General features: G+C 38.6%; 1 protein-coding gene across 3 annotated transcripts in view; it reads left to right on the top strand.

Moving 5' to 3' along the window:
* The window catches only part of LOC121313115 (ran-binding protein 9-like), a 56,428-nt gene that overhangs the window by 7,437 nt on the left and 22,998 nt on the right, over nucleotides 1-25,993 (top strand). For all 3 annotated transcript variants that reach the window (XM_041245298.1, XM_041245296.1, XM_041245297.1), the window contains exons 2-5: nucleotides 12,023-12,134; nucleotides 13,560-13,612; nucleotides 18,463-18,630; nucleotides 25,233-25,255. In XM_041245298.1, coding sequence (XP_041101232.1) covers nucleotides 12,023-12,134; nucleotides 13,560-13,612; nucleotides 18,463-18,630; nucleotides 25,233-25,255 — 356 coding nt within the window. The remainder of the gene's footprint in view (nucleotides 1-12,022; nucleotides 12,135-13,559; nucleotides 13,613-18,462; nucleotides 18,631-25,232; nucleotides 25,256-25,993) is intronic.

Here is a 25,993-nt window from a genome sequence, read left to right as displayed (position 1 = left end):
CTTCCAAGCGGATCGGGAGAGCCCTTCGACCCTGGTAAGAGAAAGCAGCTGTCTCCAAGAAATTACCGAGCAGGACTGCGTGCTAATCCTCACGGCTGACTCTCATCAGAGCAGGGGAGAACCCCGTCCTTTATAACTTACCAAGTTAGGCTTTTGCATGCGAGAGAGTAATTGGCCAGATCACTCCCTCGAGGCTCGGCCCTCTGAATAAACCATTCCTTTCCCTAGAACATTCTAACAAAAATAAACAAGTTATATAAAGATACGGGGTTATTATAGGGCAAGGGCAAAGATGAACTCGAACGCATTTCTAGAACTTTCTAGAACACACTTTTTTTATTACAGCCATGTGTCTTCCCAGTTCTGAATCTTGTCTAGATCATTTTGAATGACCTTTGCTGCTGCAACAGTGTTTGCCACGCCTCCTATTTTTGTGTTGTCTGCAAATTTAACAAGTTTGCTTACTATACCAGAATCTAAATCATTAATGTAGATTAGGAATAGCAGAGGACCTAATACTGATCCCTGTGGTACACCACTGGTTACCACACTCCATTCTGAGGTTTTTCCTCTAATCAGTACTTTCTGTTTTCTACAAGTTAACCACTCCCTAATCCATGTACATATGTTTCCTTGAATCCCTACTGCGTTCAGTTTGAGAATTAATCTTTTGTGTGGGACTGTGTAGAAAGCTTTCTGGAAATCTAAATAAACCATGTCGTATGCTTTGCAATTATCCATTATCGATGTTGCATCCTCAAAATATTCAAGCAAGTTAGTTAGACACGATCTCCCTTTCCTAAAACCATGTTGACTGTCTCCCAGGACCCTGTTACCATATAGGTAATTTTCCATTTTGGATCTTATTATAGTTTCCATAAGTTTGTATATAATAGAAGTCAGGCTTACTGGTCTGTAGTTACCTGGTTCAGTTTTTTTTCCCTTTTTGTGGATCGGTATTACGTTTGCAATTTTCCATTCTGTCGGTACCATCCCTGTGTGAAAAGACTGTTGCGTGATCTTGGTTAGCGGTATGTAAATAACTTCTTTCATTTCTTTGAGTACTATTGGGAGGATCTCATCCGGCCCAGAGGATTTGTTTATTTTAAGAGCTCCTAGTCCCTTTAACACTTCTGCCTCGGTTATGCTCAAGTTATTTAAAACTGGATAGGAACTGGATGACATGTGGGGCATGTTGTCCGTATCTTCCTTTGTAAAAACTTGTGAAAAGTAATCATTTAATATATTTGCTATTTTTTTCTTCATCTATAATTTTGCCATTTGTATCTGTTAGACATTTAACCTCCTCTTTTGAACGTTCTCTTGCTGTTGTAATATTGGAAAAACATTTTGGAATTGGTTTTAGCTCCCTTAGCAATGTTCATTTCTATTTCTCTCTTGGCCTTTCTAACTTCCTTTTTGACTTGCGTTTGCAGTTCCGTGTACTCTTTCTGAGTCCTAGAAAGATTGTGAATGGCATTTTTGACCTAAACACGTCGGATTGGAAAAATGGTTTGTAAATTAATTTTCAGCGTTTTTGATACACTGACCCATTTTCCTGGATTCATGAAACGGGAGCCATATGCACTATATATATTATACTAGTTAAATGTCACAGGCCCCGTCGGGCCTGTGGTGCTTCATAACTACCGGTCAAACTGCGCTCTCTACCCCTACCAAACTTTATGCCAAATTATTATTTTATACATCTAAAAACAGAATTGATAAGTAGTTTTCAAATTACGGATTAAGAAATTGTTCATTTTGAGGTTAAAAGTACATTTTTCACACTCTGGTACTTCCGTCACCAATTGGCTCTCTGACGTCATAGTGTACTTCTGACTGTTACCATTGGTTTCACAGTGTAGAGCTTGTGAGAGACAGCTAATTAAATTGATCATTATGCCCGTCGATGTGTTGCAGGTGGTTGTAGCAACACAAACAGTGGCAGATTTATACAGCACAAGTGGCCAAAGGTTGCCAGGGTCCAGAAAACGAGAGCCTTCTGGAGGAAGCCGACAAAATGGTTGCACTTGTGCTCGGCTCATTTTGAGTAGCAGTGCTATGAAACAACAGCGATTGTCTGGACTGAAGGTCGATGCATATCCCACAATTAGATCAAAGAAGGAATCAATGGTAGCAAAATCAATACCATCTCATCATAAATGTGTGAGCCTCTCGACAAAACACAGCGGACTGAGCGGGTCTGAATTCGATACCAGTGACGGCTTGTCTGCGCGTATGCCTGCTTGTATGTCACCGTTAGATTTACTGGCATTCGCTGCAGTTTCTTTGACCCACGAAAAGGAAGACAGAATGAATCTGGACCCGTTTTTCCACAGTATTCACTTCGACCCCCAAATTATAAAAAATGGTTACCAGATGGAAGATCAACATTTAGAAAGAGAAAGAATAAAAGGGTGAGTAACTGTAATACGCTTGATGGGCCGGGCAAGTTTATGTTACATATATAGTTGATTTGGATGTTTACTTGAATGGCACTCTGCTGTGAGTTTCTCCCCAATGCTTTAAACTAAAATACAAGGCACAGTACCACTGCTGTTCAATCATCCAACTTTAATTTCTGAAACGGATAACAATATTTGTTTTACAGGCAGTCTCACACTTATTCACTCAGCTACACTGCACTGTCAGGTCTAATGTACTAACCCAACCTCCAGTGTACCTGCTGTTGCTCCCTAGTGGCTGGAGGCCGTCATAACTACCTTAGATTATTAGATAAGAGTTTCAGGTTACTTTCATCCACAAGACTACTCACTATAATAACCCAAGCAAAAATACGTTATGGGGGGTGTCTATTCTAAGGTCCCTACACTCTCCCCCTCAAACTGAATGTCGTCCCAGACATCTGCATTTTCTTAAACATGTTTGCATTTCCAGTCTCTAGTGGCAAAGTCCATCCCTCTACGGTATTTTTTTTTAAAGACAGTCAAGTACTTCAAAGAGTAAACACAGTGATGTGGTTGTCGGTATCCCATCTAGGTACGGCTGGCAGATGTCATATCGAAGGCCTGATAGACACTCTTCCTGCTTCGTTGGAATTTGGCAGGGGCCGAGCTCAGACCAAAAAGAATGAGGACCCACTCATATAAGCCCCAGGGGGTGATGAATGCTGTGAGAGGTCGACTTTCCTTGTCTAGGCTCCCCTGGTGGTAGGCCTTCACCTGGTTCAGGACAGAGAACCAGGAACTGCCGCTTGGACTATTCAGCATATCTTGGATTCTGGGAATTGGGTGTCTATCAGGGACGGACTTCGGGTTCAGCTCACGGTAGTCACAGCAAAGCCTTAAACTTCCATCTTTCTTTCGTACACAGGCAATGGGTGAGGAGTAATGTGACCTGGACTTGGTTATCCAGCCTCGGTTCAGCAGGTCCTGCAGGTACTCTTTCACTTCGTGATGTAAAGGCTTTGGTACTGATGTGTATGTCTTCTGTACCGGAGTTTTGTCATGGAGAGTGATGTGCATCCGTAACGAGGGAATATGTCCCACATCATAGTCATCTTGAGAGAATGCATTGCAGTCCTCTCTCAGCATCTTCTTAGCCACTGCTTGCTGTGCCGTACTCAAGTGGTGTAAATCAACAGGTGAATCCCATGCATGTCCTTGTTCGTGGATATTCACATAGGGCTGTTGTCCCTGTGGTTCTACTTGACTCCTCTTGTCCTTACACATCTGTCAGGGTACCTCCGATGAATCCATGTGGTCATTCTGGTGCTCTAAGGATCTCACTGCAGCTGGGTAAACCGCTTTAACTGGCTGCATGTGCCCCAAGGTGGCATGCTGACCCAAGGTGACATTATGCTTGGAGGTGTTCACCACTGAGGTAGTGATTGCTGTTGGGTTCCTTTTGCTAACAGTCACTAACCCTTCCATCACCTCCACACCTTCAGGCCAGTTCAGCTCCTCTGTCAGGACAAGCAGCATCCCTTGATCTTCTTCCAGTGTTCCCATGTGTGCATGACCTTGGATGGTGGTGGCTTGTCCGGGTGGTAACCTGACTTTCCCCTTTCCTGTCCGGATGACACAACTACTGTCGTTGGTCCTGCAAACTTGCATTATCTGGACAAATTCTTTGGCTGCCTCGACACTTGCAGAAAAAGCATCCCTCACGATGTTAACTGTGCTATCAATCGGTGTTTCTCCCTCTAGCATTCTTGGCCCCTTTACAATCTCTTCGATGACATTGAACCTAACGATTGGTTCCTGTGCTACGTTGGGATTACTAGAAACCAGCACTGGGATGTGCAAGCGTTGATTTTGGTTGAAATTCCACCTTAACCTAACCCACAAATGGTATCTCAGTCTGACTGGCTGCCACCCCAATGAGTGTGCCAGGCCCCAGCAGCTCTTCGACTGGCCTAACTGCAGTCTGGGGTAAATGCTGGCTTCTCCACTCTTCACTGATTATGCTGGCCTGAGCTCCCGTATCCCACAAAACTAATGTTGGCACCTTGTCCATTGTGCAGTGCACCAGGCATCTCCTCCCAGTCATCTTAACCAATTGGGCATCCTGCTTTGGGGTGAGGTAGCTTTTTTTGCCTAACTGGTTTTCTTCCCTTAGGGTTATCCTTGCTGGCCACCTTCACCTCCCGCCCACTGATGGCACTGCATAGCACTGGCGGGCTCTGGGTGTGTTGTCTGTGACCAGTTGTCATATCCGGCTGATGTTGGGATAATACCTGTGGGGTTGCTGCTGGTCCCTTCACAGCAACCCCTCCCCGTTTCCCTGAACCTGACGGTGAGCCCTGCATCCCCGAGATAGATGTCCCTCTTGACCGCACCTGAAACAATGGTTGCACTTCTCTCCTGCCTCAGCTTTCTGGCACGCTCTGCACCCCCTTTACAGTGGTCTTCTTCTTGCCATTGGCAGGTAGCCCTGACTGGACCCGGCGGTCGCGCGAATTGAGGCTGATAGCATTTTCTTCACCTCTGCTAGTTCTGCTCTAAATTCTCTGACCATCACTTGAACTTCCGTCTCTACTGTCTGCTCAATGGTGGCCCCCTTTCTTGTCCCTTCTGCTTTGGGTGCGACTCGTCTTGTACTCGGTGATTCTTCACTTTTTGGTCACCTTCCTGGAATGCTCTACTTGCTTCCACTTGTAGCTCATTTGTTCGGGTTGTTTTAGCTGCAATACTTTTCTTTATTTTCTGCTGCCTCTCCAGTTCCAGGCTTGCAGCTTCACTGATCCTCTCTATCAATGCCTCATCAGTGACAGTGGGGTCATCCAAGTATGGCTTCATCTGGAACTTCACACTGTAACTCTGCAGTCCGGTACCTATGGATCTGAGAATTTTTTCTTATCAACTCGGCATCGTACTGCTCTTCTGCCCCTTTTTCTCTGGATGCAAACAGCAGCCTTTCCTTCAACTCAATAGCCCTAAATAAAAAGTTCTGCGCTGCCCCTCTAGGTTCCTGTGAAATGTTCACCAACTTCTGGTAGAGGTCTGATGTGCTTTCCTCCTTATTGTGGCCCTTCAAGATTGTTCTCAGTTTGTCAAGTATCAGGTCACTTTTTATCTCGAGCATATCTCTAAGATGAAGTCCTGGGCAAACTGCTTTAATCACAGCGTCAATAACCTCAGAGTCTACATGCCCTTTTCGGACCCCGGCCTCTCTCTGGTGAATGAGGTTTGTGTACGAAAGCTTGTCTTTTTGACCCCCTTCACCAATCTGTCCGTGAATCCTAAACTTGTCTAATTGTAACTTCAGGCAGCAGAGGGTTTCTTAATGGCAGGGCCGGTGCCACTTTCTCTGATACTCTGTCTGTGTCTCCTGCTTCTAACTTCACACTCATTGCCTTAATCACTTTCCTAGCTTCCTCCCGGGACTGTTGTAACTGCTTGTATTTCTCTCTTAACTCTTCTAGATGTATCTGCTCCTGCTCGGATGCCTGACTGTCTGTGCTTGTGCCTTTAGGTGTCTTGATAAAAGATATGAAGTCTTGCACATACTGGCATGCTTCACCTTCCTCCTGTTTGTCCTCAATATCGTCTAAAACGCGCTCTGCCAGTCTGATTAAAGCTTGCCTACTTCTCTCCTTAATAGCTGCATCACGGTCCTTTATGCACTTTAGGTAGCAACATGCTTCCACTGGCTGGTTTCTCTCTAAAGCACTGAGAGCCACACTTGCCTGTTCTTGCAGTCACTCCAACTCCAGGGTGCACACCGTTTACAGCTGTAGGCAACTCACTTTATACAGATTTTTTTTTTTTTTTAAAGGAAAAGAAGTTACGTCCCCTGCCTGTTAGTCCTGGTCATTTGCTTCTACCTGGCTCGCCAAAATATGTAACACACTTGATGGGCTGGGCAAGTTTACGTTACATATATAGTTGATTTGGATGTTTGCTTGAATGGCACTCTGCTGTGAGTTTCTCCCCAATTCTTTAAACTAAGACACAAGGCACGGTACCACTGCTGTTCAATCATCCAACTTTAATTTCTGAAACAGATAACAATAATATCTGTTTTACAGGCAGTCTCACTCTTATTCACTCAGCTACACTGCACTGTCCCTAGTGGCTGGAGGCTGTCATAACTACCTTATATTATTAGATAAGAGTTTCAGGTTACTTTCCTCCACAGGACTACTCACTATAATAACCCAAGCAAAAATACGTTATGGGGGGGTGTCTATTCTAAGGTCCCTACATAACAGTGTCATATTGCCCCTTGCTTTATGTATATTTATGTAATCCACACTTTAATGTTATATTAATTATTGTAGCCTATATTCATTTTTATTTAATTTATTTTTTTAATATGTGTTCATTTACAATATTTGTCAGCAGACTCAGTGCTTATTATATTAATATTATTAGGTAAGGATACGGTATGCAATGCACAATGTTAGAAACCAAACAAGCAGTACAGCGCACTGTATCACCTGATTGCAATGTAAAATGTACTATTTTAATAGAAACGCATCATTCATTTTTTCTTCTATTTCTGCATTTGTGTTATTGCTAAGTTTAAAAAGAAGTTTGTCTCCAGACAGAACGTGTTTTACGAAATAAGCGTTTGTGTTTCTCTCAAAATAGTCATACACAAGAGTAAAGCGGTCAATTATCTTTATATAGCTAGAAAAAAAAAAAAAAAAAACTGAAATTGTTTTGACATCACCAGATATCCTTGATGTAAATAAGAAAAGGACATGGATTAACAATGCTAGTTACAGTTTTAAAGGGAGGTAGAATGAAAAGAAATAAACGTTGAAAAGTAACAAGCCTATAACAAGAGTATTTAAAAGACATTTAACGAACTATGAAACTAAATAATAATAATTTATTTTGTAATCCATCGTAATAGGAAGGGTTTTATCCAAAGCGACTTAAATTTGTACCAGTTTGTACAGCTGGGCGTTTTTTACATACTGAGCAATCTGACTCGGTGATGTGGGCTGCCTTGCTCAAGTGCAACAGCAGCACACCTGGGATTGACTCTACCGTTTGTTTTTTTTAAATAACATTTTAATAAAAACAGATTACTTCAGATCAATTGGTATGCAGTTAGTTTATACACTTTGTAGTATTAATACAAATACAATAAAATAAAAACTTAACAGTCTGTGTTATGTAGGCGATCACCTTCATTGATGGCCGACTCTCTTTCGTCAGATGCATTGCTTTTGGTTTCATATGGCTCAAATTGATAAGGCTGTATGCCTTATAATTGTTTTTGTCAGCAAAGATTCTTAATTATTTAATCTTAAGTCAAGGATCTGCCTACAGAAAAAAAGTACCAGAGGATTTGCTGTGCACGATTACATGATCACTAACCTACACGTTAGATACGTTTTATAGTAGTTAAGGAACGCAATACGATACTGTACAAATAAGGTACAATGAAAATACGATGTGTTTTGAAGTAACCTGTGTATCATGTATGAATTGTTATTTATAACTCTAAGCTCATGCATGTGGTGATCATAAATCTCCTTCTCTTTGTCTATCTTAAATCTTGGCTAATATGGCTACCATTTCATCTATCATAAACTGTCACAGAAACCCGAGATGGAATTGTTTTCCTGTAACTCACTGGAGAGGCACAACTATTATTTTTTAGGATACCCCTGTGATGCTAAGATTAAAGAAGATGAGGTTCATTAGTACAGTTGGGTTTTCAGTGCTGTACAGACGTTCTATGTCGTTATCCATTAGTGCTTCAGCTTTATTTGGATGATTCCCCATTCCTCCAGTTTCTCTGCTATACAAATGTACCAGCTTGTGATAAGTGTGAGTGGTGTGGTGAATAAAGGGATTGTCCAAACAGTTACGTCCCAAAAATATCTATGTTTTAATAAATAAACAAAAAGAACTACCCCTCTACCAGCGATTGTACTGGGGGGAACACGGCTGGTTTGCAGACCAAAACAAAACAATAATACTTCAGAATAATCCCCACTCCAACAGTCCCATGTACGAAAGTGTGCTTTTTAATCTGCAGGGTGGTGCTCTGATGATGTGGGCTGGCTTCATGGCTGCAGCCGCTGGCTCCGTACTCCTCCTCTGCAACAGAAAACAAATGGCATGTAACAAAAGAAAACACAATGCTCCTCATTTTTTTACCGTAGTTGGAAGAACATCCCTCAAAATTAAAAAGAGATGCCTTAAACATGTTTGGACTTGCCTTCTATACTTTTTTTTTTAATACTGAGATATGCTTAATGCCCAATACATTTTTCTGTTTTGGGATGGATCCATTTTTAAACATCTGTAGTGGAGAATTTATACTAGTTCAGTAAAATAGAAAATGGAATGCATTTAGATGATGTAACCTACTGAACCTAAAAAAATGAACTGTTGTGCTGAATGTACTCAATTTTTGTATTGCTTATTTTGGATAATTCTTATTCCCAGTAACAAATTTTGTTTGTGTGTGTGTTTTTTTTTTTAATCATCACCCCCCCCCCCCCCCCCAAGAATAGTAACTAAGAGTAAAACACCTTTCCATTTTTGTCATTTTACAAATTGGAGTGTTTTGGCAAACTGAATTCTCTTGCAAATGCACCCCTATAATACACCACCAAAATCTACCAGGTTTTACTAGAAAAGTGCCGTACTGTATATGGTATCGTGCCCCTTAAAGAGTATGTTGCGGGGTTCTGAAAATGTAGCGTTATATGTCCCCACTTGTTGCTACAACTGTTTAAATAATGTAACTCACATTTCTTTTCAGTAACATCCTGACAACTTTTTACACTTAAACTTTAAAGTCTGTTTCAAAGCACTTTTCAAAGTGGCAACTCTAATGCACTGGGATTTGAGATCTGTCCTCTAAATCACTTAAAACATAAGTAGTGCTCTGGCTTTTCTATTCCATATCACATTATGGATAGCTATTGCTGTGTCACCTGATTGACAATGTGGCTAATAATCCTTAACTATCAGAGCACTAGAGCAGATAGTAGGTACAGATAATTAGTAGGCAAAACTTGTTATCTGTTCCACAGATCTTATTGTCCAAGGCTATAATGCAACAAAAGGTGAAAATGTGGAAAGGGGATGTAGACTTTCTATAGGCACTGTGTGTGTATGTACAGTACTGTTAAAAAGTATTTGGCCCGTGACTGATTTTCTGCATTTTTGCATATTTTTGACACTGAATGTTATCAGATCTTCAACCAAAATCTATTATTTGATAAAAGGGACCTTGAGTGATATAACAACACAAAATTTTGATACTTATTTCATTTATTTATTAAAGAAAGTTATGCAACACCCAATGCCCCCGTGTGAAAAAGTAATCTCCCTCTTAGACTCAATAACTGGTAATGCAACCTTTAGCAGCAATAACTGCAACCAAACGCTTCCTGTAGTTATTGATCAATCTGTCAGCACCGTGGAGAAATTTAGGCCCTCTCCTTCATGTAGAACTGCTTCAACTCGTGACATTTGTGGGTTTTTGAGCATAAACTGCTCGTTTGAGGTCCTGCCACAACATACCAATGAGGTTTAGGTCTGGACTTTGACTAGGCCATTCCAGAATTTTTAATTTCTTGTTCTTCAACTATTCTGATGTAGACTTGCTTGTGTGTTTTGGATCATTGTCTTGCTGCATGACCCAGCTGCGCTTCAGCTTCAGCTCACGGACGGATGGCCTGACATTCTCCTATAGAATTCTCTGATACAGAGCAGAATTCACGGTTGCTTCAATGATGGCAAGTCATCCAGTTCCTGATGCAACAAATCATGACAATACCACCACCATGCTTGACCGTTGGTATGAGGTTCTTACTGTGGATTGCAGTGTTTGGTTTTCGCCAGACATAACGGGACCCATATTGGCCAAAAAGTTCCACTTTTGACTCCTCTGTCCATAGAACATCGTTCCAGAACTCTTGAGTATCATTCAGGTTTTTTTTTTTTGGCAAACTTGAGACGAGTATTCATGTTCTTAGTGAGCATTGGTTTCCGCCTTGCTACTCTGCCATGACTCCCATTTTTGCCCAGTGTCTTTCTGATGGTGGAGTCATGAACATGATGTTAGCTAAGGCGAGAGAGGCCTGCAGATCCCCGGATGTTGTTCTAGGGTTTTTTATGACTTCCTGGATGATAATATACCTTGCTCTTGCAGAGATTTTGGCAGGATGGCCACTCCTGGGAAGATTCACCACTGTCCCAAACTTTCTCTATTTGGACAATATGGCTCTGGCCGTGTGGTTTGGTGGAGCCCCAGAGCTTTAAAAATGGCTTTGTAACCCTTTCCAGACTGATAGGCATCAACAACCGGAGGTCTGCAGGAATTTGTTTTGATAGTGGCATGATGTGCCTAGAACCTGTGTGCTGACAATAACTTTTTCACACCTGAAGATTACCTTGCACATTAAACAAATGAAAGAAGCACCAAACTTTGTACATTTTTTTTTTTTTTTTATCTCAGAGTACTACAACCTACAAAAAGATCTGACCAAATTCAATGTGAAGTGTGCAAAAATGCAGAAAATCAGACAGGGCAAATAATTTTTCACAGTACTGTGTGTGTGTGTGTGTGTGTGTGTGTGTGTGTGTATGTATATATAAAATATATGTGTGTGTGTGTGTGTGTGTGTGTGTGTGTGTGTATATATATATATATATATATATATATATATATATATATATATATATATATATATATATATATATATATATATATATATATATATATATGTATGTAAATGTATGTATGTATTTATATTTAAACTAAAAATTTCCAACATTTTCCAGTGATATCGGTTTGTCTGTCACTACATTGTAACAGTCCATAATAGATTTAAAAGTACAAAGAAAAATCTGAATATCCTATTTATATTACATTCTATCTGCATTTGAGATGTATATGTCCGTGTAATAAATCGCACCAAGAAAAAAAAAAAAAACTATTTAAAACAAATAGCTGTTATTTTCAAAGATAATACTGTACGTGGGATGTTAGTCTGTACCTACGTATGCTTCTAAATTAAACGTATTTCTAAAGTTGTAGAATGTCATAAAATGAAATAGTTGCATGTATTGGATGTTTTCGTTATCCTTTGAAATAGAAAATTCAAATAGAAAGTGTTTGCTGGGCCGAGTAAAACCTCATTGCGATCTGGGAATATGAGTCTGTGAGACAAGTGACAGCTGCAACACCAATCAAAGCCACTATCAGTCAACAGCGTATCAATCCAGCTGTGTAAGTAAACAGAGACTGGACTGACAGGTTCGCAAAGGGTTTTGCTGTCTCTATATGAGGTGTGGTGCCGTTTAATGATGAAATGCCGTAGTTACGTAGCTAAGTAGGGATGCATAGCGCAAATTTGAACATGACCGATGGCGGCTACCCAAAGACCAATAGGGGAAACGAATATGGTTGATGGAGGCTGCAAAGGTAGACCTCACTATACCTAAAACTTGTGAAAATGGGCAAAGATTTTAACTCCGAGACTTCAGGAGTTGATTGTCAAGTTCACACCTGTGTAGTTTATTGTAGGAAAGCCTATTTGTAGGTTGAAATATCATGTCTGTTCCTCCCTCCTCAGGCCATGGAAAGACCCCTAAAGATGCAGCATCTGTTCGAGCCACCCACCCCATCCCGGCAGCCTGTGGCATTTACTACTTTGAAGTGAAGATAGTCAGCAAAGGAAGAGATGGGTAAGATGCCAACTTAATTGACCATCTATGACTCTGAGCTGGGTCCTTGCACCTTTGTGCAAATTTGATCTACCAAACATTTCTGCAATGAGGAAGCAGTGTGGTCACCGGTCGAGTGTCACATTGGCTCTGGCGCTCTTGTCCGTTAGGAAGGCAAAACCAGCAGGGACTGTTTCTTCTCGATTATTCTCCAGAGGCCAGTAGCTTGCGGACATCCTTTCTCAAGTTCTAGGGTGTACAAGAAGCAGCTGGCTTGGTTGTGGAATCGGAGGATGGCCACTGGACCTTCAGTTCTCCTGAGCTGTGTGTGGAATCGCAGCAGTGAGGGGGGACAAAATATTGGACATTCCAAATTCGGAAGAAAGTTGGGGGTAGAAATATAATTGGGCAATTTAAAAATAAATAAATAAATAGGTGTACAGGAGTGTTTTTAGACATATTTCCAGGAAATGTATTATTCCCCACCTAGGGATGCATATCCCTGTGATGGATATAGCAAAGGTTTTTGTACAAGAGACAACACATAGAATGTTTTGTATTTACAGAACAGTTTCTATTTATTCTATATATGTACCTTCTGAAAATGGGGTTGACAGATAGGCCAATTGGTAGGTTTAAGAATCCTGTGTCTTATTTAACACATGTTTTTAAAAGTAGCAGAATCTCTCATTAGCAGAACTGTATCACGCATGCCTTATTATTTTGCCGTAGGTTTGTATTTTCACTTTGACGGCAACACTTACTGATAGTCTAAGATTCATCTGGTATCCCAGATGTCCTTCAGTACCAAATGTACAGTAGTTGGGTTTTAAGAATACATGTACTGTAGTTTTACAAAGCAAAATGATGCACCTTAAATCACTGGACAGCTTGTGTACAGCCTTTTGGAGATTACATTGGTCAATGAAAATAGCTTTGTTCACACCTGAAGTCAACATTTATTGTTTCGTTTTCCCCCTAGGGCATGCTACTTTGGGTTAAAAATGTTACTGAGTGAAGTAATTTGATTCATAGTCTTTGTGGTAATTATTTAAATTTAGGTTGTATTTCTATGTTCAATAGACTAAATGTTTACTGGTAAACTCCATATATTTTCATTATGAAAAGTTAGTTTATTTAGCATTCGTAATTTTTTTTTTTTTTTTTTTTTTAATGAAACTGGTTGAAAAGAAAAAAAGTAGAATGAAATGCAATGTTGTCCTAAAACAGTACAGTTAAGTGAAATACAGTGCTGTTAGAGCTTTTTAAAATGTATATTCATACAGCCTTAATTTAAGACCTTTAAGGCACTGAGGTGTAATGGAGAGAATTGTGAAATAAAAACAAATCTTGAATCATTTTGTTATTACTGCTGGTTGCAGTCTGCAGAAAGCGTACCACGTACTGTAAATTATGAGTAAATATGATTTTTGTTTTATTTTGCAGGTACATGGGGATAGGTCTTTCTGCTCAGGGTGTCAACATGAATCGACTACCAGGTGCACATTTTATCCAATATTTTTAACACAATACATGTAGCACCCATTCCTTTCATCGTAACCAGAAGGCATCAAATACCATTTTTAGAACAGCCTTGATGTGTTCACTTCCTGTTTCTAGTGTACTGTAATGGCTTTGACAAATCCAGGGGGGGGGGCGTAGTGAGGAAAACCTTTTTTTTTTTTTTTTTTTTTTAGGGGTCGATGTCTGGATAGGTCTTTGTGATAATTATCAGTTAGTTCTAAAACGTCAGTATTTTTCATGACACACGGTTATCTAAAAAGCATGTCATTCTCGTTTTTTATTTTCTGCTTTAATGACTTGTTAACATCATTCTTGCAAGTGTTACTGAAACTTACGCGACAGTAACTGATAAAGGAGATAGCAGGTTGAATATGCCTAATCTTAAACAACCAATCAATAAGCCACTGATTTTCTTGTCTTCACCACAGAGACAGAAGACAGGTAATGAAGAGTTTGTGTTTTTCCTGTAACGTGAAAATAGCCATAGATTTTTCCCGGCTCCCTGCTTTTTTCTCTGTCTGCCTCCAGTAAATGAACACAACAGAACACTGTCAATGCCAAAACAAACAACAATGTCCTGCAGATTTAACAATGGCCTGTAGATTTTAGAGAAATATTTGGAAGAGCAGAATAACGCAAGTCCCCCCCAAAAAAAAAGTTTTCCAGTTTCATTCTCAACACTTCAGTTGTGAAAAATAAACACTGCTACTAATACAATTTGTCTGTTGTGTATTATAACAAATAATATACACCAAAACTGTAAATATTAGGCTGTAATTCTGTTCTGGGTTTCTAATGACATTGATAGAACCCTTAATGGAATTACAGCTGCATTATGCACAGTTGGCTTACAGAAGACACTACCAAAACACATTCAATCAGTGTCTGTAGGAGAAATGAGTATGAAAACGTGGGAATTATTGTTCTTTTCCAAAGTAGTTTTAATAAAACATTGCATAGCCTGCTTGCAGGGGTTAATATGAACCAGGAAATGCAATTTGCCCTGAGTTAAATCTAAGTTGGTGGCACTGCTCTAGCTATACTTTATAACTGATATGGCATTGACGTAATTTATGGTTTGACCTTGGTTAACTCGATACCCCACAGGGATGCCATTTAGTGTTGACTTATCCAAGGTGTCAGGTTAACCACGGATGCACATGAACCATGGCATTAACATGAATACAAGTAACAGAACTCACGCATTTACTGTAGTGAATGAGTTACAGTACTGTACAAACTTGACAAGTTTGATTTGATTTTTATCCTTATTGTACTGGTAATAGGTGTCGAGTTACGAGTAAAGCATGGTGTCTAATTAAACAAACAAAAAAAAAGGCAGAATGCATCTATCTTACAAGACTGTGAAATTGAGAAGGAGTTGAGTTATCCATGTGTCGAGTTAACCGAGGTATATTTAAAAAGAAAAAGAAAAAAATGTGTGTGTGTGTTTTTTATCTATCTATCTATCTATCTATCTATCTATCTATCTATCTATCTATCTATCTATCTATCTATCTATCTATCTATATATATATATATATATATATATATATATATATATATATATATATATATATATATATATATATATGCGCATACAGTTAGTGGACAAAAAAATGGAAACAACAACAAAAGTCACTTAGTTGTGCGTTAGGCCACCACGTACGGCCTGTGTGTGCCATGGTATAGAGTCTACTAGCCTCTGGAGTTCTGTAGGAGGGATGTGGCACCATTCTTCCATGAGAAAGTCAGTCAACTCACGCCTGGTTGATGGAGGTGGAAAACGCTGCCTCAGGCGTCGTTCCAGAATATCCCATAAATTCTTGATTGGGTTCAGATGTGGTGACTGAGAAGGACATGACATATGGCTAACATCAGTGTCAAACGAGGAAGTACATTTTTCACTTGAGGCATCTGAGGAAAATGACCATGAACCGGAGGACGAATGGAGAGGCACATCGGTAAGTGCAGATGCTTTCACAAAACTCCTATTTACTGTGATTAAATAAGGGATTTCAAGGGAGTACTACTTTGAGAACTGCACTGGATTTCTTCAACTTTTTTTCACAAATGCTTTGTTTAATGAAATTGTAAATGAAACCAATAGACGTGCAAGTGTAAAACTGTCAGGACCGCTGCGTCATAATTCTATTTGGAACTCTTGGAAACCTGTTACGTTACCAGGGGTGAAGGCAGTTTTTGGTGTTCTGCTGAATATGGGACTGAATGTAAAAGCAGACATAAGAATATTTCTCAGAGGAATGGGCCAATAGAATGCGTTTTTTCAAAGGTGTATTCAAGAGATCATGTTTCTTGCAGATCTTTTGGATGCTGCACCTTTGCCCTCCCCCCAATCCAAGTGCCTCCGCCTGCTTTTGTTAGCAGAGGACAAAAGGTCAGGAATGTGGTCAGCTACATAGACACAAAATGCTGTGAGCTATTTATCCCAGGTGTGTACATTTGCATTGATGAGAGCACCGTTGGCTTCAAAGGAAGGATTATCTTCAAGTGCTGCAATCCTCAGAAGCCTACCCATTGGGGGATGCGTGTGTTTGTTTTAGCTGACAAACTGGTTATGTCTCTGCTATTGTTCCTTACTTTGGCAGCCCAACAACAGACTCCCTGCTGAGACCTGACATGCCGTTTTCATCAAGAATTGTTCTTCACCTGAGTGAAACATTGCTGCAGACAACAAGTGGACATGGCTTTCATTTGTTTACAGACAGATTTTACACATGTTATGACCTGGCCATGGAAAATAAAAATCCACCTTACTAGAACAGTAATGGCCAACAGAAGAGGATTGCCAGTACCAGTGAAGCAAGGCCTCAAGCTGAAACAATGAGTCTCATTCAGCAATGACAAGGTGCTAGGATGGAAGGACAAAAGACTAGTGCTCATGTTGAGCACCTTCCATGGCCATGACGGTGAGGAAATACAGCGCACCAGCAAGAGAGGAGCAATTAAAGAGCTGGACAAGCCTTCAGTTATCTGTGATTACACCAGCAAGATGGGTGCAGTGGACCGGGCGGATCACTACTGTGCCAACCATGCTTTCACAAGAAAGTCTCTGAAGTGGTGGAGGAAGATGTGCTTTTGGCTGCTGGAAGTAGCAATTATGAACAGTGCTATCCTGTTTAATTTGATGAAGGTGGAATTAAGACAGCTAACTGTTCTCCATAAAACCTTCAACAAATCCTTACTAGTACAACTGGTGGGAGATGTGTGCTACCCTGGCCCAAATAAACATGGTCGTCCGTCATCCACAGACAGAGAAGAACGACTAAATGGAAAGCCACATTTCATTGCCAAAAATAAATCAAAGAGCACCAAAGACTGTGCAGTGACAGAAATACAAAAGGGGGGAGGAGAGAGACTGTATGGTTCTGCAAAACCTGCTCAAGACGGCCAGGGTTACACCCAGGTGACTGTTCTGAAAGGTACCATACCATGAAAACATACAGATAATTTCTGCAGGTGTAAATGTCTTTTTTTGTTTGCAAACCTCGCCTGATATAAATAGTTATACCACTGATAAAAAAAAAAGTTTTTTCTGCGTGTAGTAGTGTGCAATTGATTTGTAAAAAAGTGTTTTTGTCTGATTATTGTAAAGGTAATATATTCAAGCAAAAACTAAAATTGTGAAAGTGTTACTTTTTTCCCCCAATGTTCATCTGATGTGTATAAAATTTGTTCAAAATGTTGGTACTGTTGTCTTTGTATAGGGTACCCTTTGGTACACACTGCTTTGTTACTTGTTTTAAACAAATAAAGGCACTTTATTTCAGTTTGAACAGCACATGGTCTGAAATGTTTTGTTCACAAAAATTAATTGGACCTGACCAGCCTGACAGCCACAGAGTAAATGGACTGCAAAGGGTTAGTGTATAGCAGAATAATAAATCTGTGCCAGCTATTCCACGTCTTTTTCAATATTATCTACTACTGCCGTTATTGTTTAAAAATTGTTTTAAGTCATTTTATATCAAATTGTAATGTCAATTTTTGCATGAAACTTACCTCTACATCATCAGTTTTAGCTTTCATACTGGTATTAACTTTGGCTTTCAAGACACCAAGTGTACCGTCATATAAGAATGATTGAAATTCCCCTCATTTTGAGAGTTTTCTCCCTTTTTAATTAGTTGTCCTTTTAAAAATAAGTGAGCGCCAAAAACATTGAAAGCACCATGTTGTTTGGAACCAGGTAGAAACAGTCTCTAAAGAAGTGAGTGTCAGTGACGAAAGCACTAAAGAGACAGCCGTATATGGAGCAGCATCCGGATATAGAGCCGAATTGGGATTTTTTTAGAAAACGCTGACAAGGTTTGCCGTAAAAATCGTCCAGATATGTATCGGAGTTCTACACTGGAAACAGTTTGCAGCAATGCAGCCTGTGCTGTACATTTCTGCACTTGCATTACTACTTATTTATTTATTTATTTACATTTCATAGGTTTTAATACATTTAATGAGTGTCTTTTTAATAAACATTTTGAACCACATACATGTTTGTTTGTTTGTTTGTTATAATTACTATACTGGTGACTGGGGGACATTTTGCATGTCGGGTTATTGTGTGGAAGTTTATATGGTCCATCGCTTACTGCGGGTGAATCATGTTAACAAAAACTTGCCCGTTTCTGAATGTAATTGATATTGTTGAGAAATAAAACTGGAATTTTCAACATTTAAGATTGCATTCTTGGAATGCTGTGGACCTTTTTTATATGTAGGTCAGAGTAATGTGGTGTTTATATCCTTTGACGGTTAATATGTATTTTTCTTACGTGACACTAATAAATTATTGTTTCTTTTTAAGGCTGGGACAAGCAGTCCTATGGTTACCATGGAGATGATGGCCATTCTTTCTGTTCGTCAGGCACTGGCCAGCCCTATGGCCCAACTTTTACAACTGGAGATGTCATAGGCTGCTGTGTGAACCTTATAAACAACACCTGCTTCTATACAAAAAACGGGCATAGTTTAGGTAGGTCTTTCAACAAAGTCAAAATGGGAAGGGAGAATTTAAAGAAAGCGGTTTTACTAATCTTAAAGTATTAAAAGCATTAACAATTGTCATGTTTGTTGTATTTTGTGTTATATTTTATATTGTCGTTTAATTGTGTTAACAGACCAGAAATATAATGTAATCCTAAAACGCCTTTGCACTAACTTGTAGGGGTGTGCAGAGAACCCATGTACTTGTAGTCATCACTCCATGTAAGGTTTTGTGTAATTTACTCTCCAATTTAGACACTGTGGGCCCCTGCTTTCGTGCGTGACTAAGGGGTTTCAGCATGTTTTCAGTAGTTTATATGGGTGACGTGTGTGAGTGTGTGCGTGCAATTTTCAAACGTGTAAGTTTAGATAGGGCTGCAACGAAGGGTTCGTTTCGACCTTCGAAGGTTCGGAATATATTACCGAAGGAAGGTTTGAACCTTCGATAGTACTCATTTGCATAATTTATTGACGACGTCACCATAGCTACTTGTTTATATTTGATTGAAAATTATATTTAAGGTAATTCATATAAATGGAATACAACATTCATATGTAGTTTAAAAATATGTAATAGAACAGTAATCATCTTTTTATAATTTAAATAAAAATATATATTGTTCATTTACACATAATTTGAGCCTGCCTGCGATTATACAGTGGCTCTCAAAAGTTCACCCCCTTGGACTTTTCCACATTTTATTGTGTTACAACATGGAATCAAAATGGATTTAATTCGTTTTTGCCACTGATCAAAACAAAAAAAGTTCATGTCAAAGTGAAAAATAAAATCTACAAATTATTACAAACATAAAACATAAAATAATTGATTGCATAAGTATTCACCCCCTTTGCTATGACACACCTAAATAAGTTCTGGTGCAACCAATTGTCTTTAGAAGTCACATAATTAGTTGAATGGAGTCCACCTGTGTGCAATTAAGATATTTTACATGATTTCAGGTTAAATAAACCTGTCCCTGGGAGGTCCCACAGTTGGTTAGTACATTTCCTAACAAAAACTACATTGTGAAGATGAAAGAACATTCAAAGCAAATCTGGAATAAGGGTCTTCAAAAGCACCAGTCAGGGGTAGGATATAAGAACATTTACAAGGAATTGAATATCCCGCAGAGCACAGTAAAGTCCATTATTAAGAAATGGAGAGAATATGGCATAACTGTGAATCTGTCTAGAACAGGCCGTCCTCAAAAAATGAGTATCTGGACGAGAAGGGCACTAGTCAGGGAGACCACTAAGAGACCTATGGCAACTCTAAAATAGTTACAGTCTCCCACGGCTGAGCTGGGAGACACTGTGCACACGTAGCCTGTAGCCCGGGTGCTTCACAAAACTGGCCTTTATGGAAGAGTGGCAAAAAGAAAGCCATTGTTGAAAAAAAAAAACTTGCATCAAATTTCGGCTTGAGTTTGGCAGAAGGCATGTGAGAGACTTGGAGACCAAGTGGAAAAAGATTCTGTGGTCTGATGTGACCAAAATAGAGCTTTTTGGCCTCAACACTAAGTGCTATGTTTGACGCAAGCCTAACACTGCACATCATCCTGAGAACATCATCCCTACCGTGAAGCATGGTGGTGGCAGCATCATGCTATGGGGATGCTTCTCTGCATCAGGGCCTGGAAAGCTCATGAAGATAGAGGGCAAAATGGATGCAGCAAAGTACAGAGAAATCCTGGAGGAAAACCTGCTGAAGTCTGGAAGAGACCTAGGACTTTGGAGAAGATTCATCTTCCAGCAGGACAATGACCCCAAACATACAGCCAAAGCCACACTAGAGTGGCTTAAAAACAAAAAGGTCAATGTCCTGGAGTGGCCCAGTCAAAGCCCAGACCTCAGTCCAGCTGAGAATATGTGGAAAGAGTTGAAAATTGCTGTTCACCAAAGGTCCCCATCCAACATGACGGAGCTTGAGCAATTTTGCAAAGAAGAATGGGCAAAAATTGCAGTGTCCAGATGTGCAAAGCTGGTAGAGACTTATCCAAATAGACTCATGGCTGTAATTGCTGCCAAAGGTGCCTCTACCAAATATTGAATCAAGGGGATGAATACTTATGCAATCAATTATTTTCTGTTTTGTATTTAATTTAGAACAATTTGTAGATTTTATTTTTCACTTTGACATTATGGACTTTATTTTGTGTTGATCAGTGGCAAAAACTCCTAATTTAAATCCATTTTGATTCCATGTTGTAACACAATAAAATGTGGAAAAGTCCAAGGGAGGTGAATACTTTTGAGAGCCACTGTACACAGTAAGCATTGCACCAGCACCAACTGCAGTGGACAAAGCTTTATTTAAGTCATTGTTCCAAGCAGGTTATCAGTCACATTTAACTACTACTAAAAATGTTAATAATACTAATATGAACTTACACTTGTCAAGTGACCCCAGAGATTGGCTATGCCTCCATGATATGAGTTGCTTGCACAGTTTGCATTCAACAATTTATTTATTTTTTTTTTTCTGGTTGGCTGCGCATTCAACAAAAAAATCCCAAACAGCAGAGGGTTTTGAGACATTTCTTTCAATACAGCTTATGTCTTGCTCTGTACAACACTTTGCTGTCGATATGGCGAATGAAGAAATTAAAGGTTTGCCTCTCGATAACAGGAGCTGGAACGGGGAGGGGTGGATGGAAATTGATTTTTCGAAATTAAAATGTTTAGTGTTAGCATATGTTACAAACATGTTCTACTGTACACTAGGCATTCAGTACATATTTTACTGAGGCAATACGACCACTGGAGGTACAAGCTCACTGATTTGGATACTATACCCTGCTCCATACATGACAGCGGTGTTAGAGTTGGTACGTATAGATTTGGTATCATTCAATTTTGAATATGATGATGCAGAACCTAATGCTAGAAAAGTCTAGGAAATGCTGGATTGTAGTTGGACATTCTTAGAGTGTAAAAAGGTTAAGCATAGGATGACAGCTGTCGTTACCAGTAAGTCAATATGGGGAAAAAAGTAAAACGCTGTCTGAAGGCAGAAAATGGTTTATTGTCATAAAGCTGAAGAAGGATACAAGATTTTCAAGCATTTGAGTATCCCAATTTCAACTATTGTTTCTATTATCAAGAAGTACAAGACTCATGGTACTGTCACAACACTCCCTCGGTCGGGAAGAAAGAAGAACAAATAGAAGAATTGTGAGGAAGGTTAATAACAATCTGAGATTGACTGCCAAAGATATTCGGAGTGAATTGGCAGCAAGTGGGAATGGGGTTTCCGTTTCAACCATAGTTTGCATGGTGAAGGTCTCAGTGGTCGCAGGTCAAGGAAAAAGCCACTCTTAGGAAAACGTCACAAGGTCAATCACTTAAACTTTGCAAAACAGCATTTGAATGATGGATATAAGTTCTGGTCAAAGGTTTTATGGAGTTGTGAAACACAAATTGAGCTATTTGGTCATGCTGATAGTCGTTACTTTTTGAGAAAGTCTGATGAGGTGTACAAAGAAAACAACACCATACCTACAAGCATGGAGGTGGTATTATCCTTGTGTGGGGCTGTTTTTTCACTAATGGCACAGGAAATCCTAATTCCAGTACATGGTAAAATGGATTCCATAACATACCAAAAGATATTGGCCAATCACATATAACCCTCCGCTACAAAACTTGCTTTAAAGCACAAATGGACGTTCCAACACGACAATGATCTAAAGCACACATCAAAATTTGCTTCAGAATGGTTAAAGAGTAAAAGCGAGGTTCTGGAATGGCCTAGTCAAAGTCCCTATCTAAATCTGATTGGTTATCTATAGTATGAGTTCAAAAGGCTGTGCACAAGAGAAGTCCTCGGCATTTGAATGAACTAGAACAATTTTACACTGAAGAATGGTCAAAAATAACCAAATAATCATGCCAAAAGCTCTTTGACAAATATCTTAATCGTTTAAAAGAGGTTATTCTTGCTAATGATGCTTCAACTAGCTAATAATTTAATTTCCCTTGTGAGGGTATGAATACTTTTGAATCGGCATTTTTGGAGTTTTGCTAAATAATTGCTGAAATAAATAATTGTAGATGTCTATTCTTGTAATTTTCTACAAAAATCAACAAAAGCAAAACTTTTGCTACAAAAGATTTTCTCTAAAAATTCTTTGTTTTAGAAAAATTTCTAGAAATTATAAATTTCCATTGGGGTATGTAGACTTTTGCCTTCAACTGTATATAATACATGGATGAAGTCTATATTTGCATCCTGAGCCATTCAAAAGGCATAATACCACAGTAGTGCCACAGAGTATTCATCGAACAGGGTTTTTCAAACTTGGTCCTGGGGACCCCCTGTGGTCACTGGTTTTCATTCCAGCTGAGCTCTCAATCACGTAATTGGATGCTTAATTGAACTGATAATTTGCTTAATTAGACATTTTTTGTGAACAGCTCTTAAACAGTTGCAGTTAAAGTTACTTATCAAATGTTACGGCTAACTTGAAATCTGCAACTATTTAAGAGCTAAAAACAAGTAAAAAGGTCTAATTAAGCACATTATCAGTTCAATTAAGGGTCTAATTAAGTTATTGAGACCTTGATTGGAATGAAAACCAGCAGCCACAGGAACCCCAAGGACCGAGTTTCAGAAGCCCTGATCTAGAATATTGTATGTGACATTTGACTCCTGTGCACCCTGAAACCACGTTCAAATACAAAATGTCTTGTTTTCAGTCGCTTGACAACACCCACAATTCGTGGCTTTTAGGCACTTTTAACAAAGCTGTCGTTTTGAAGTTTTACAATCATCCTCCACCAACAGGCGCACCAAACAAGCAAGCGAGACAAATAATCTTCAACTCTCACAGCAACTAAAAAAAAAAAAAAAAAAAAAAAAAAGCATACCCCATTGAAACATCTTTTCCTTAAAAATACATTATTTTTTGCAGTTCATTATCTACCCAGTTGAATTCACCGTTTCTGAATTATCTAAAACAAAATTATATTCAAGGTTCTTTAATACTGACTTAGTTTACGTTATTATTATTCATTAAATTCAGTTGCAATTTGAACCTCAATGCACGTTTCTTGTCATTGTTTTTTATTACTGTTAAGGTAGTAATAGCCATGTATTCTAAATAGGGCTTCTGTTTTTCGGTTTTTATTAATTGTGTTTTTCGGTGCTTATTTTGAGCTATTTTTGAGTTTTATATAAATCGTTTTTTCGGGCTTTCGTTTTTGATTTACTGTATGAAATTAGTGTTTTCATTTACTTTCCAAAATGCTTGAGCGTTTTTTTTCTGTCAAAATATTTATAGTAGTAATTCTACAGTACTTGAACACTTAAGTTGTACCTTCTTTCCTTTGCTGTCTTCCACAATGAAATCCTTATGGTCACGGGCACATTCTTCTGGGGTTTTTGTGTATAGGCATTTTTTTACATTTCGCCTCAATTCTGTTTTAAATCCTCTGTATCTTAACAGTAATACAGCTGTAAATCCCGTAACAAGCCTCCATTCCAGATTGTAATCTTGTTTTAAATATCGCAAGTGGATTCTCCAATAGAAATATTGGAATGTGCTGTCACTCAGTAGTTGGGGTGGGTTTAAAGTATTCAGAACAAATCAATGATCTATAAGTCAGGAAGGCGGGAAATTGCCCAGCAGCACTGGGAAATGTATTTACTATTATTTTTGTAGTTGGTTTTATTTTTTAATTGGAGAAGGGTAAAGATTTAACCATTTCCACAATTTTTCCGGTGTTTATTGGCTGTCCACCAATTTAATTTTTTTTTTGTATTGGGAGTGTGTTATCTGGTTTTATCAATTAAAACTGAAAATCAGAAGCCCTAATTATAAAAAGTAATAGATGGACTTCAGTGAGTTAAAAGTATATATATATATATATATATATATATATATATATATATATATATATATATATATATACACCTTTTCACCTTTAGTCACTGAAGTCCATTTATAAATTTTAATATATAATATCCATATATATATAAATATATATATATATATATATTATATATATTATATATACATTAGTACTTAGATAGGGGAATATTTTATTTTGTGTTGAGTTAACAACATGTTTTATTCCATTTAACAATGCCTAACCACTTGAAAAAACACCAACTCAAGTTGCGATACAAATAAGGTAATATTCATCCACCACTTGGTGCCTACTAATTTGTGTATGCTTAACATCTTAATCGTAAGCACTTCTTAGCTCTATAATGATAACCCCACAGCATGTTTACCTGTTTACCATTTTCCAAAGGTCCTTATTCAAAAGAGAATGTCTTCTAAAAGGAAAGTAAGTTAAGTACACTTTGTTGGTATGTATGAAACAGTCTCCTACCAAACAGTGCCTCACTTGAATCACTTATTAGTCTATAATCTTTTTACTAGAACCCTACATGTTTGTACTGTTGGATACTCAGCTGCAGTGTTGTAAATGCTTTTGTAATTAATATTGTGTATGATTCAGTACTGTAATAGAATATATCATATCTAAATGGGTTTTCATGTTTAATTTTAAAGCGAAAGAAGGATAAAATAGGAAATTACTGGGGAAAAGTATACTAAAGATTTTTGTTTTTCTTTCTAGGTATTGCTTTTACAGATTTACCAGTAAGTGCATCTACATAATCACATTTTGCTTTAGTGTGCTTATTGAACAATTGTAAGCTTATGCACATATTAGCATGATTTATATTACCAACATTGTATCTGTTTCTGATGTAACAGAATAATGTATGTGTTACTTGTCAACTAAGCTGAACCCTTTTGGTTATAATGAATTACTAACCTAGGAAGATTGTTATGAATGTAATAATAAATGCACTGTTAGCATTATGGAATCTGATCCACTAGACCTGTGTACGCTGTGTTAGAGTTGTGTATCTAGATATGGGAAAGCAGGAGCTCTGTTACTATTGGCATCTTATAAAATGGGTTCAGAAATGTATCCCCCTTGATTTAGCTACTGCATGTTTTAAGCCATTGCATTATTACAGTACAGACAATGGGTAAATGTCCCTGCAGTTGAGTCTCATTACCAACAGATATCATTGTGCCAACCATTTCGAAATTTCGAATGTTAAAATTCAAGCTGGTAGCCATTTTGTTCTCTGCATCAACAAAAAGTGTCAGACCTCCCCAAGTAAATTTCAATTTATTTGCTAACTCCAGCATTGATGCATTCTTGGCGGATGAAGACAGCACCAGTTCAATACAACAAACACCTACAAAAAAAGAGAAATACCATATAATGTTAAAATAACACAGATATACTGTACGGTATAAGTAGTAGCCAATTACCCCAAACAGGCAGTAGTGGCCAGTAAATTAACAAAAAAAAAAAAAAAA

Source organism: Polyodon spathula, chromosome 3 (genome assembly GCF_017654505.1).
Source record: "Polyodon spathula isolate WHYD16114869_AA chromosome 3, ASM1765450v1, whole genome shotgun sequence".
NCBI classification, from domain to species: domain Eukaryota; kingdom Metazoa; phylum Chordata; class Actinopteri; order Acipenseriformes; family Polyodontidae; genus Polyodon; species Polyodon spathula.
Note: the sequence above shows the minus strand (reverse complement) of the source record. Positions and strands in the feature narration are given on the sequence as shown.